The sequence below is a fragment of the Zingiber officinale genome, chromosome 8A, assembly GCF_018446385.1.
Source record: "Zingiber officinale cultivar Zhangliang chromosome 8A, Zo_v1.1, whole genome shotgun sequence".
Taxonomy (NCBI): Eukaryota; Viridiplantae; Streptophyta; class Magnoliopsida; order Zingiberales; family Zingiberaceae; genus Zingiber; species Zingiber officinale.
In genome coordinates, this window is record NC_056000.1 from 72,475,176 (window position 1) to 72,489,449 (window position 14,274).

At 37.6% G+C, this 14,274-nt stretch overlaps 1 protein-coding gene across 2 annotated transcripts; it reads left to right on the forward strand.

Annotated features, from left to right (window-relative positions):
• The first annotated feature begins 1,798 nt into the window (after positions 1 to 1,798).
• LOC122009510 (transcription initiation factor TFIID subunit 12b-like) lies at positions 1,799 to 13,283 on the forward strand. Of its 2 annotated transcripts, none has more exons than XM_042565692.1 (9): positions 1,799 to 2,578; positions 5,661 to 5,861; positions 7,313 to 7,873; positions 8,418 to 8,492; positions 9,992 to 10,070; positions 10,680 to 10,744; positions 12,572 to 12,607; positions 12,675 to 12,908; positions 12,979 to 13,283. In XM_042565692.1, the coding sequence occupies exons 1-8, from the start codon at positions 1,925 to 1,927 to the stop codon at positions 12,852 to 12,854; spliced, it is 1,851 nt and encodes a 616-aa protein (XP_042421626.1). In that variant the 5' UTR covers positions 1,799 to 1,924; the 3' UTR covers positions 12,855 to 12,908; positions 12,979 to 13,283. The 2 variants fall into 2 exon arrangements, with proteins under 2 accessions (XP_042421626.1, XP_042421627.1); XM_042565693.1 differs by having other exon boundaries at positions 1,800 to 2,578; positions 7,316 to 7,873.
• The last annotated feature ends 991 nt before the right edge of the window (positions 13,284 to 14,274 follow it).

Below are 14,274 nucleotides of genomic sequence, written 5' to 3' on the forward strand. Positions count from 1 at the left end.
TCATTTCTCTCACCTTACTAATATGTGAAGGAATATTCCTCCACTTATTTATTCTGGCTCCTTTTATTTTGTATGGTTTTTGGATTGGAACATGCTCCAAAAACCATGCCTGATTCACCATGACAAGGGTTAACTATTTTATAATTGTTCGCAAAATATTAAAAATTTTCACACAAATTAAACACTTACTGCCAAAAGACCAGCAAATCTCTTTAGGTAAGGGAGGTTGGTGTTAGCATGTTTTATCTCAGTTGATGAAAATATGTCCCCAATCTTAAGTAATTGTGGAGCCATAAATTCATGGATTGATTCAACCCAGTTGAATCTATCAAGATTCTCAAAATCATCTACTATATCTATAAGACTTAACGGGACCTTATATGTACTAGAAGAAAATAAGACACAAACAAATATATACAAAATATAGAATTTGCAAAATAATAAAACATCATCTTCGACTTCAACGCGATTGCCATAAAATTTAAGCAACTCCTCAATTCTTGATCTAGTAGCTTCTTTTTTGTTTGAGAAGTAAGTTAGAAAAAGGTCACTGGATGCTTTAGCTGAATCAATCGGAATTGAAGCTCCTCGGTCTGCAATACCGAGCAGCAATGAAACGTCTCCTCTTGTGAAGCAAACCGGAACACCTGACCAAGTTAAATTATTATTAGAATTCTACCAACACATACAAAAGTATTAGGAACACCGTGGACATGATACAATGTCATATCAAGAACTGATACTCCATCGTATCAGGCCCACGTTGGGCCTAATAAGATGCTGTATCAGGCCCACGTTGGGCCTGATACTATGTCGTATCAGGCCCACGTTGGGCCTGATACGGCATCGTATCAGCCCCAAGTTTAGCAAAAGCTTAAATTTTACCATACAACTACTTTGTAATTAAAATACAAATTTATAAATTGTACCTGAGAATCTAAAGGTTTGACTACTTGAATCTCAATTTTCAAATATATTTACCAAAATCCCACGGATGTGCTGCATATCTTCTATGTCCAAAAAAATACGAAAGGGTGACTGTTTGATCAGCACTATGTGTCGGTCATGTAAAATAACACCGCCTCCATGCATTCCTTTCTTCGTGGATGGTTGAAAAAAACTTTTAAAGTGACCGAGGACACTGTTCCAATGCAGTTTCTGTCCAACATCAACTGAACCCTATACTTTATAAAAATAAAAAAATTTAAATCATACTAGTTCAGCTTCTCAATATCACAGAGTTTGTAAAATGATAACCTTTACAGCTAATTGATGTGGCGAGGATGATGATTCGCCCGATCGACGTCTTTGCGCCATTATGATACTAGCTGATTAATGTAATGTAAACCTTAGAATCCTTCACTGATGGCTCACGAACACTCTTGGTTTTTAATTAAACTGAAATGCTAGCTAGATGACGCTTGAGAAAAACTCGAACTGATGGCTCACGAACACTAAACTAGGGTTTCACAAGACCGAGCTGCACTCGCATGTCACGAAGGAGGGAAGTACCCTAATGATCGTTTTTTTTTAATATCTAAGTTTTTTAAAAATGTGGTTCGGATGCCTGGGAATTGATGACTGATCAAAGGTGTTGGTTGGCGGTAGGGTTATATTCGGTAATATACATCACTTACCTATGCCTTTTGATAAATATAAAATCGTAATGTGCTTTTTGATAAATACATTAACTGTAGTACGTCTTTTAGTAAATTGCCGTTTTAAAAATATTGTTGAATGTGATGGCCTTAAGTACCGAAGCCAATCAAGCGTAATTAATATTTTTCAATCGAAAATAAAATAAATAATTGATCTCCTTCCTCTCGTCGCTCCGCTGATACCTCGATCGTTCGATCCGACGCTGCTGGAGAGAGAGAGAGAAAGGGAGAGGGAGAGGGAGAGAGAGAGAGCGAAAGCGATCGGCATGGCGGAGAACCCCGCGTCCGCCTCCCCCAACAAGGTCCCAGCTGGCGGCGGAGATGGCACAATAGCCCCGGCCAACTCCAACCCTAACCTCCCGTCCCCGCAAATTCCCCCTTCTCCGTCCATGGCCGTCGGTGACCTTTCCCAGATCAGCTCCCCTCAATTGTCTCAATCCCATGCTCTTAGCCCTGCCGCTGCGCTCGACTACGCCTCGAAGCAGCAGAGCGTTCAATCCCAGCAGCAACAGCCCTTGCCGTCGTCGCAGCAACTCCAATCTCAGCCGCAGATGCAGGGCCAGCAGCAGCAGCAGAAGCAGCAGGCGCAGCAGCAGCAAAATATGATGTCGCCGTCGAGCTACCAGATGCAGCAGAACCTCCAGCGATCCGGGTCGATGACGCGGCTGAGCCAGCTCCAGCAGCAGCTCGGCGCTTCTGCGGCTGCTGGCGCGATGCGGCAGCATGCGGGGATGTATGGTGGGCAGGTGAATTTTGGGGGCGCTCAGATCCAGCAGCAGCAGCAGCAGATGGCTGCTGCCGCTGCCGCTGCTGCTGGAGGGATGGGTCGATCAGGGATTATTACACAAGCGGCCCAGCTTCCGATGCTACCTACACAGACTACTCAGCATTTCAATCTGCAGTCTCAGATGCTTACTCAGGTTATGCAACAACTCTTCTTTCTTCCGATATTCCTGTTTTCTCGGGAAACAATGATTTTTCAGATTCTCAAGGAAAAGAACTCCTAATTCCTCACACGTTAGAGATAACAAGTTTACCAAAATATAAACTTCTTTATCATCTTCCTTCCTAATGAGGAACCAGTGTATAGCTTCTAAGATCTTGGCTGTTATGCAATTTATCTTTAGAAAAATCTAAAGGAAACTAATTATTTTGGGTGACTATTAGAACTCACATCGAAGTGTTTAAATCCTTGATTAATTGCTCCTACGCGTTCTTTAATTGCTTCATAAAGAAGAAGGAACCTTCCAACATCATGCTGTATCTAGTATCATATCATTAAAAAAAATTATACTAAAGACGAAACAAGCAATTATCTTTGTCGATTCCTAGAGGCATCATAATGTAGTCGGTTGGCTGTTACAGTAGAATTTGAACTCTTATTTATCATCTGTTAATGGTGTAGGAGGATCCATATAGCCAACCTCACTTAATGGGATAAAGGCTTGATTGTTGCTGTTGTATTTATCATTTGTTTAGAAACACTTCTTTTCAGCAGTTCAGCTTATTGCTCTGTCACACCAATCTTCTTGTCATTGAAGTTATGTTACACATAACTTTTGCCAACACACGGTTGCTCTTGCATTTAGCTTTACTCTGATTTCTCCAAAGGAAACATTAGCCATAACAGCTTTAAAGTCTTGCAATACCTTACCCATTTATCTCCTTTACACGTTGACCAAGCATCTTCCTATTCCGAAACTTATGGCTCAGATTCTATCCTGCTTCAAAACGTGGTCAATCATCAACATTAATATTGCATCAAAGTGGGGGGTTCATTTATTCGAATCGTCTTGGTGTTATTATAATATCATATATTAGGGCTGGAATTAGTTGGATCCCCACTGAACCTAGAGCCTTTCCACACATGAAGCAGTTTTGAGAATATGAATATATGTCGAACCTTTCCTAACAACTCGAGGTTTTGGGAAGTGTTCAATATCAGTTTTAAGACCCAATATCTTTTCAAGTTGTTTCATCTCTAGTAAAAATTCTTTGTCATGGTCTATTATAGAGTTGCAAGCAAATTTTGATGTTCATTCATTTGGAATGAGACTACAAATCCATTCATCATTCTTTACACCTACTATTCCTGGAGTGTGGTTAGTGTAGCAACAGTGATCTAGTGTTTTTTTTGGTTGGGGTATTATTAGGTAAGAATAACTATGTGGTTTGGGCTGTGTTTCTTTTATGAGAAAGATTGGAGTAGAGGAAGAAATAAGGATGGAGTCATGGAGAGCAGAGAGAAGAAATGGATATTTCTTTTGGGTAGTAATTAGATAAGGAGAGAAAGAAAGAATAAAACTTTCTCTTCCTTTCCTCAAAATTAATCTGTCCAACTTGAACAGAAAATATCATTGCAGTCCCCTTGCTTGCCTTGGCTACCTCCTTGACTTCTGCCTTGACTTTGAGCCCACCTGCTGCCTTTATGGTTGTCGACCAATCTCCAACTTTCCATGAAGCTCTCTTTCTCTCTCTTATACTCTCCATGCTCAAGGAAACACAAACTTGAAGTTTACTCTGTTAGAATATTTATAATTATAATAACTTTGTGGGATATTCTATTAGTAGTTGGGTTTGTTAGCAATAGTAGCTATGGAATAAGACTGGTGTCAACCCTTGGTGGAAGCGAGGTATGAATATCTCTTTTGATTTGGAAAATGTCGTTCTCTATTTTATTTCCTTTTTGAGGTTCTTATCTCTCTTGATATGAGGAAGTAATTGTCATCACAGGTACTTCCTAATACATTCGTAGTTACAACGTATTTATGAATAAGCATGATAGGTTCTACTAATCTTGATTGAAGATTTGTTCGTTTTTTTGTTCCATTTAGAATTCATCATAAGTTTACTCACTGTTTTGTACTTTCTCATCTTGTGGCTTTGTAAGTTTGCCACTTAGCTATAGCAAGAATACTGATCCATAAGCCTCCCTGCTATTAATTTTAACCCCTCAATCCTTCCCTACCCATTGTATTGTGTATTTTACACCCCTCAATCCTTCCCTACCTATTGTATTGTATGTTTTATACCCCTTGATCCTTGCCTACCCATTGTATTGTGCGTTTTACACCCACTTGAAGGTCTAAGAAGCATTAGCTTTTCAGTTGCCCATGGGTGATATATAGGACACGTGTTCAATAGCAAAGTAACTCTTAAATCAAGGTTTCATGCAAACATCATGCGATTGAGCCAGTGGATAGTAGATATGCAGTATGAAAGACATATGCTGTCAGTGTTAAAAATAGTTTGAAAATTTTGATTGGTAAAAATGACATGTATACACAAAATCAGGCATATTAATCAACAAATTTAATTCATATTTTTACATAGAAAGATATAAGTTAAACATAAGATGCAAAATACATTAGATATAAATCATTGTTAATTATCAATGTATACTAGGCTATAAATATAAGAAATATGATGATTAACATGTAAAGTATTTATCACTTGCGAAACAAGTGTTTAAATTAACACTTACATTTTATTAGGGTTTTAAGTGAATTTGGTTGAGTCTAAACAGTCTCAAATTACTGATAAGGATTCCTTGATTGCTTATTCATGCTAACAACTAAAGTGGACCACATATCCAATATGTTATGCAGTTCCCTTTCAAATCCACCCGGACAGTCACATATGCAGCCGCTTAAGCTGTTATTTAAAACCTTGGATAAATATTTTCTGATTGAAAAGGTAAAATGCTCCTCTTCACCTATTGAACATTTTCAAACTTTTAGTTTTAGATATTCAAGCGCTTATTGAGTTGGTTGCATAGTTTACTAGGTCTGAAGAAAATTGAATTTAATTTGTGTGATCATATTTTAGATGATAATTTGACTTTCTTGTTCCTGAGAATTGAGAACTCTTAATTTGAACTGTAGAAATTTGTTTGTGCAAAAATAAGAATCTTTGGGAGTTCAATTTTGTATGTGAACAGATCTTGAACTTCCTGGTTATTGGTGTTAATTCATCGTTCCCTTTTTCTTTTATTATTAGCAGCCAAGGCAGAAAGGCTTAGTTCAAGCTGGTCAGTTCAATCCAGGAAATTCTTCTGCCCAGGCCTTGCAAGGAATGCAGAATATGGGTATTATCAGTAACCTTAGCATGAATCCACAACTAAGAGCATATAATCAACGTCTTGTGCAAGGGCAGATAAGACAGCAACAATTACAACAGCAAATGACACTTACATCACCTCAGGTTTGCATCTATAAGTATTCTGTGTTCTTGAACTTTTCCTGCTGCAACTATTTTTCAATAAACATGTAAGGTAGATGTCTATCCTGCCTTAATCTGTAGTCCCCTTTGCTGATTAAAAAAATTCATCCAAACCTGGATGCTTAGTATCAAATCTGGAAGGATAGAGACTGGGTTCAATGTGCTTTAGTGACATGACTAAACACAATATTTTGATTAAATCATTGAGCTTTTTTTGAATTTCTTATTCTTGAGTGTTGATGTCCATGATAAGAGTTTGGTCGATTGTTGAGAACCAGTTTAGTCAAATTTCAAAAAGGAATTGACTATAAGATATTATCCATGTTTGACACATTGATTATGAAATAATAGTATAGCATATCTATGTGTAAAGATGATGCCATGGTGACCCCCCGGGCACAGTGCAGCGGTAAGAAGCAGGGCAGTTAACGTATGCAACGAGGGTTCAATTCTCTCGCAGGGCACATACGCCCGTGGTGCTGGAACTATTGGTGATGTTGGGCCGTCATGTCAAGACCCGCTTGCGCTTTTGGATTTGCCCGGTGGGCGAACTGGGGGAAGGCCGCTCACCTCCAGGATTAGTTGGACCGAGGCCTGGATTAACAAAAAATAATTAAAAAAAAAGATGATGCCATGGTAAACAATTTCATCCTTCCCATTATCTTTTCTGTACCTTTTTTTGTCTCATGCCGGGTTGGATAACAACTATCACAAGTGAAGGTTGCAAGTATAAATCTGATGATTTAAATATATAGAAAAGTTAATATAATAACATTTTCTCTTTTGCATTGTTGTTCATATTTTTCTTGTTTATTCTTATCATGGGTTCCTGCTATATTGTTGTCCTTTACCTTTTGCTGCCCGCCACTTCTATTCCTTTTGACTAAGACTAGCAGAACAATTAAGTTTGTCCAAATTCAGCTAATTCCTGTTGACTTCAATCCCTTCTCTCAATTTTGGTTAATTTTTTTAATATTAGGCTAACAAGGGAAAACAATATTTTTCATGGAAAATATGGTTATCAAACAGTTGTTTGATTGCTTTAGAATATGATTTGCTACTCGACTATGAGTAGCTGGATATTGGATGATTTTCTCTTTTTGCTTATTTTTTGATAATTTTGTTAGCACAATTGTGATAGCAATGTTTCTATCACAATTTTCCTGTCCTAATAATTTTCTCTTTTTTGATGCTACTTTCTGGAAGAATTTAGCATCAATTTTTTTTTTAAAAAAAATGCAGCACCTCTGCCACCTTGGATTAGTGTCTGTGAAACATAAAATACATTTTACCTCTTTTTTTACTGTTTCCATATACCAGTTATTATTGTTTTATTAACTTATTTTTCACAAGGTACTGGCAAATGGTGCAATTTTTCTGTTATCTTGCTACTTAATATAGGTTACAAACTGTGTATCATTTGAATTATCTAGCAGAAGCTTCCTGGTCAAAGCTTACCTAGGGCACCTTCGGCTGCTGCACTGAACTCCCAGGTTTCTGGTTTGACACAAAATGGGCAATCAACAATAGTACAAACAACTCTTTCTCAACAGCAGCAGTGGCTGAAACATCTACAACCTTCGTTGCCTTCACCAGTTTCTCCTTCATATCATCTTCAGCAACAGCAAAGGCAGCAGCAATCCTTCTTGCCACAACAACTAGCTTCATCACAGCTCCACCAGAAATCCATGGCCCTGACGCCACAGCAGATCTCTCAACTGATGCAGCAGCAGCCACAGCCACAATTAGGTGGTCAGCAACAGCAACAGCATTTGCTGCAGATGCAGCAGCTTCAACAAATTCAACAGTTACAGCAACAACAGCAATTGCAATCTCCAAAACTTTCTGGGTCTGCAGTCCAGAAACCTTTATCTTTGACTGGATCCCAAGAAGAGGCGCCTGCTTCTGGCATGACAGGTGGAAGTTCTAGTCAAGGAACAGAAGCAACCAATCAACTTCTTGGAAAACGAAAGATACATGATTTAGTTATGCAGGTACATAATTTCCTAATCTTTAGCTTGCTAGGCATTTTTCTTTGATTTTATCTTTAGCTTCCTACTTAAAGTCACATATTTATGGGTCTGGGCATCTACAAATGTGGTTACCAGGGTTTAAAGTTGCTAGAGTTGAATGGCTAACCACTTTTCTAAAACTTCAAGATCTTAGAAAAAGGAACAATTTATATATATAGTCAATTGAATTAAATTTCTGTCGTACCACACCGTGTCAATATTTGACACACTTTTAACTGTGCCAAACTGAATCTAGATAAGTTTTACTGCTACGACTTATTTCCACTTTACATTTTTTACTTCCAGCAATAAGGCTATAACAATTGGACAGTCAAATTAAAATTTGATATTTAAGCTAGAAAATTATAATTACATTTTGTATTTATTCTTGAAATTGCACCCTTAGTGCTACGGTTGCACCTTTCCTTTTGCTTCCTTTTTTTAATTTCCTTGGTTATGATAAAATTCTCTCCACGCCCTTTTCTCCTTCAGTTTCTTCTTTGTTCTAAATTTGTTGCTTTTGCAGGTAGATCCCCATGGTAAACTGGATCCTGAAGTTGAAGACCTTCTCTTGCAGATAGCTGATGACTTCATTGATTCGGTTGGTAACATGCAAAGTCCTCGCTTTGTTAAAGTTTTCTGACTAGACAATAGTATGCTGACACAATGAATTTGGTACAGTATGTGTTCCTTCTCTTTTATAATTGAACTTGTCTGATGCAAAAAGGTGTGATTGGATTGGTTTTGGATGCTTTTATTTGATGAGTTAGTGGATGCTTGTGCATCTTTTGTTATTTTATGAAGTCTAAGACCTTTGAGGTTGGAGACTCCAATTAACACCACTGCATTTTATCTCACTTTTTTTTTTTTGATGAAAACTGCATTTTATCTCACATGTATATTAAGGGTGGATTTACTTTTTACCATTCACAAGCATCTTCTCTGGGCAATATTTATATTTGTTAAATTAGTTGTAAGATAATGGTTTTTTACATTTACAATGGTCATATCTGGCTAGTTTTACTAAAAGAAGCTTCAAGAATACACAGTTTACCTCATCAAACATGAGTTGTTTTTTTAGTAAGAAATGCATTAAGTTTGGCAAATATAAAACAAAAATCAAAATATCCCGACAGTTCTTTTGTATCTTAAACAAAGGGTTGATTGGTTTATTTTATTCAATGTTATGTGAACCAAGAACTTAAATCATACCAGTTGAAAGTCTGTGCATATTGTGGTGCACTGGTATATACATGAAAAGTGTAATAAACTTTGAATATTAGTTTACTTGTGTAAATTTTGATGAGTTTGAAACGAGCCCCGGTTTTTGTGAGGAGGCTAAATTGGAAGAGAATAAGTGGACTCCTATATCCTACTGGATACTTTGCACTTAAAGAAATTTGATACCTGCTAGGCATCTTAAACATCACCCCTTGTAAGGTTTATATGCTATTTGTATCCTGAAAAATAGGTACATGAATGGTATAAAGAATTTTGTATGCATCATGTGATGCATACTGGTAATAGCTAATCAATTGCCTATCATCAAAGATTTGTGTTTAATTATAGGTGCCATACATGTACCAACTCTCTAAAACTAGAATGCTTTGGTGACTGGAATGTGGAGGTATTATCCAAATGTCAGATGGAATCCTGCTTGAGTGGGTTGATTTAGCAAACCCAATTTAATGAGTAACTTTGTTACATATGCTGAAGTATCCATCCTGATATTCTTTTGTATACATATTGAAGTTTGCCTGGCAATGCCATATAAGGAAGTTCTGGTTTTAGTCTATTTTTAATCATCAGAAGAATCTGTTTGTGTGTAAATATTGAAGTTTATATGTAGCTGAATCAGTTTCACTAGCAAACTACTCATTATTTGGTTTTCTTTAGCATAAAGCATCACTTCTCTTGATTGGTTATTTTTGCATGCTTACTAAATTTTGATACTGACGGTCACAGCTCTGTTGGTTTTTCCTAGTATCTAGAAGTTATATAGTTCTTCCCCTGTAAATCATGTATTAAAATGATTTATTTGATCATCAAGCGATGTTTCTTGCTTTATATGACATTGATGCAATAACTACTGAAATGCAGGTTACCACATTTGCTTGCAGTCTAGCAAAGCATCGCAAATCTTCCACCTTGGACACTAAGGATGTACTGCTACACCTAGGTTTGCAACTTAGTGAAACCTCCAAAGATAATTTTTTTTAGTATTACATAATGGGTTTTGAACCCTATTTGCAATTATAATTATCTTACTGAATGTTCCTATTTGACTGTTTATTTTATCCACAACATATACGTTTGCCATTAAGATGTTCTTTTCTGTACTTTTTAAAACTTCTTAAGGAACACAAACGTTTACTTATTTAGAAAAAATCTGAAATAAATATCTTAATTGCCTTCATTCCTATCTTTATCATTATGCCTTGAGAATAAAAGCCACGATATACCAATTAAGATACACATTGGGAACATGTGAGATTATCTTTATTTAATGGAGGGCAAAACTAGAAGATAAACCATTTAGTTACCTTGATATCCGAGAATGTCAAATAAGTACTTTCCTAGAAAGACTCTCTTTCCCTAAACAGAGGAAGTATAACCTACAAAATAATCAATTAAAAGAATCTAGATCTTGGATATTTAAAAAATCTATAATTCAAATCAAAGTGAGGGTGAAGAAGCACCTTACTGTCTTCATTCAACACTTGCATTGCATTTTAATAATGCCTTGGTTTTTCTTTCTTTGATATGACTGATGGTATGTCTTTTGCAGAGAAAAACTGGAACTTGACTGTTCCAGGTTATTCAAGGGAGGATAGGAAATATCTGAAAACACCAGTAAGTGTTTCTCTTATTCTTCCATTTTTCTGGTATTTGATCTCTACTAAATCAATTAGTTAATGAATAATTAATATTATTACCGAAAATAGTTCCTGACTTTATTCAATAAAATGCAAGCAAAATGAAATTCCAAAATCAGAAAACTAATATTTTTATCTGACAGACCTCCAAGTTAAAATCATTGGCTATTGCTTCATTTCATAAGGCTATTTTTTTTTACTGTCGGTTACTCAATTTTGAACTTTCATAAAATTTGTGATAAGTTAGTTCTATGAGGACGTCACTTTCCCCAATACTCAATCATATGGTAGTGATGGTACCTCATATTTCTGTGCAAGTTTTCATGGGCTTAGTGTCTGTAATTTTAGTGAATATATTTTTTGCCCTATGAACTTTAAGGTGCACAAGTCTCATATTTGACTGGTCCAGCAAAGTGATAGAGGTCCTATTTAACTTGGGTTAATCTAAGCCGATAGTAGATCCAAGTTAACACACACCTACCTTGAAATACTTTGGTATGCTCCTAGATCACACTACAAAATGTAAATTAGAGAACATAGAACCTTGGGGTGCAAACAAACTGAGTCGAATAATATGAAAATATTGATATTTGAGTTGGAGCTTAAAAAATACATGTGATATTCGAATTCAATTCAAAATTCAAAAATACAAATAATTTTGGCTTGAGCTCGATTCGAAATAAAATTCGAGTTCAGTTCGAGTTGTTTGAACCTTGATTCGAGCAGAATCAAACTATTGTTCGAAATGACTTAAGTTCAAGTTTGGTTTAAGTTATTTGAACCTTCATTTGAGCACATTTAAACCAAAATTGTGTAAAAATAAAGAGAGTTCGGCTCATGAGCGGTTCAAATATTATGGATTTGAATTCAACTCGAAAAAATTATTGAACATGTTTGAGTTCGGCTCAAATTCAATAATTTCGAATATGAATCAAATGTTTTTCGAGTCTTCTCGAAAAGCTTGAGAGCGGGCTTGATTTGTTTGCACCCCTAATAGAACCATCTCATTCTCCTCTAAACATAAAACATGGTGGAATAATTGATCACATCAGTTGGCGACAGAGCTCAATGCAAGAAAATACATGCTGGACCTTTAAAACAATTCAAATCATTTTGACAATAATCAGCTTGATTTATTTTACCAAGGTCTGTAGTTGAGTTCATATTCTAATATTTTATTTTATTTTATTTCAGTATAGATTTAGTTTCTTCAACAATATCTGTTTATAGATTGGCCACTTGGTCACGTAACCAAAAGATTAGGGCATAGTTTTTGCTAGTTATATGGCCAGTAGGTCGTTCTACTATTTTGTTTAGCATGGGTAACCTCATTCATATCCGAATGTTTCTTCAGTGTTTCCTCATGTTGGTCACAGGTGATTTTGTAAACCAAAATGTTTTTAGAACTTTGACAGGAGTAGACGACGTGAGATTCTCAATGGTCCCAAATCATAAGATGCTGAGTGGTCTGATAATACTTGAAAGCTCATTTTAGACTGTTAGTTGCTAGAGCTCAACCTTTTTTAGCGAACAAAGTTAAAGGATGCCACATAGATTGGTGCGTGATATTGGATTCAGATAGAATGGCTATTGTTGTGAGTTGTTGATGTTTTTTTTTCTTCTAATTATGATCAAAAATAAAATTCAATAGGATATAGAGAATCATCATAAACCTGCTTCAAAATCAACATAAACACCCGTCTCTTATGCTTGATGCTCTCCCCCTTGTATTTGCTGATATATGGTCGTTTAATTTACTTCAGCTCCCTTGGATGAGTCTGATATTATTTCTCTTGAATTGTAGTTATCATCGGATATCCACAAGAGGCGACTGATCGCGGTAACTATTACTGTGTAGTTTTTGGTTTATTTCTAGAATCCGATACGACCCTGCAAAATTTCATCAGATACAAGAGTCAGCAGAAACACATCAGTTGGAAGGAGATGCGGGAGGTTCTAAAGCCACAAATAAACAGCTCGTAAACAATTCTGGGAGCGATCACCCAATAAATCCTTCACCGAGCTCGGAGCAGTTATCCCTACCTGTGGTTGCCTCACAAACCACGCACAAACCGCAGAGATTTTAGCCACGCATCAAACTAGTAAAACTTATGGTCTTCCTCCACGCGATTAACTTGATTGTGAGTATTCTGCTTCGATCAACTGTTTTTAGGCAACATACTCACATGATGATTGTTCATTTCTTTCCAGGATGGTTTGTATATTTGCCTCCCTTTTCTACTGAAAAGGCGACGCGAAGGAATCGCTATTTGCTAGTGAGTAATTCCCAGAGATTCATGGGAAGGGACTATTACATTGTGTGCATAATACGAAGAGTTATATGGTGCAAGTATTTGTAGGGCGTGGAAGCATCTGAGAATTAATTAGTTTCTAGGGTTTGTTTTCTTTTCATTTGTAGGCTCAATTAGCGAGGAAGTGAATCATTATTCTGGCCACAAATTATTTGGATCAGTATTTGTTCATAAATAAAACTCGTGTTCCTGTTGATGTGTTCATTTGTATTTGTTCTTCTTGTTGATGATTTGTGGAAAAAAAAAACAGAAGAAGCTGATATCGTGTTTCTATAATGGTGTGGCCCCCGCCAACCGGTGATATCGTGTTTCGATAAAAGGTGGGATATGGTTGTCTTGGCCTTCTGAAAACCCTAAACGGTCTCTCTTCCGACGATCGCATCGTTGACGCACCCGCACCCGGCGTTTTGATATCTCCTCCGACGTCTCGAGCACGCCGATGCAGCTACTCCCCCCCAGCCCATCATGCCGCACGCCGGAGCATTCGAGCGTAGAGTCGAGGATGGAGGTTGATACCCCGGCGTCCGAAGGCGACGACGATCGACGCTTGCCCTACGCTGACGGCCCCATCCTCCTCCTCCCGTTACCCTCTCAGTCTCCGCCTGGCGGCGGCGGCGGCGGCGACGACGACGACGGCAAACCTAGTGCTTCGAAGAAGGCCGATGGCGATCTAGGGTTCGAAGACGAGGATTCTCGAGCCGCCGCTGGCGAACCCTCTGCTCCACAAATTCCACAGAAGAGAAAGCTGCCGGCTTCCTTGACGAATTCACCGCCAACGCGGCCCGCAGAGCCAGCGATGGAGGTCCCTCGGGACGACAGCCCGCCACTGTCGTTACTCGATTGCGTCAGTATCATAACCGAAATGCTTCGCCGAGACAAACGATGAGCACAACATTCTGGTCTGGAGATTGCACTCGTCTCGTAATCAAGATTCAAGAAGCAGCTGAAGATCGTGATGAATGACAGTAATGAACAGAGACTGCTCCTCGTTCTATCGCTGTATCAGAAAGCTCTCTTTGTTTTGTAAATTTATCGAGCTGCTGTCCCAGTTTCATGTTCTTAAACAGAGCAATTTAAATGTGTAAATCTCAAATAGTCCTCGACTCTACACGAGATAAGATCCAACTGGATCTTGGCAAATTACAGGTAAAAGTCAATGCGTCCATGGCAATCCAGTTCAAAAATCACCGATCCA

Excerpts from the sequence above, each read along its gene's own strand:
- LOC122009510 (XM_042565692.1), top strand. The coding sequence starts at position 1,925 with ATGGCGGAGAACCCCGCGTCCGCCTCCCCCAACAAGGTCCCAGCTGGC. Across the intron at positions 10,071-10,679 it reads GGATGTACTGCTACACCTAG|AGAAAAACTGGAACTTGACT; the intron begins GTTTGCAACTTA and ends TGTCTTTTGCAG. Across the intron at positions 12,608-12,674 it reads ACAAGAGGCGACTGATCGCG|ATACAAGAGTCAGCAGAAAC; the intron begins GTAACTATTACT and ends AAATTTCATCAG.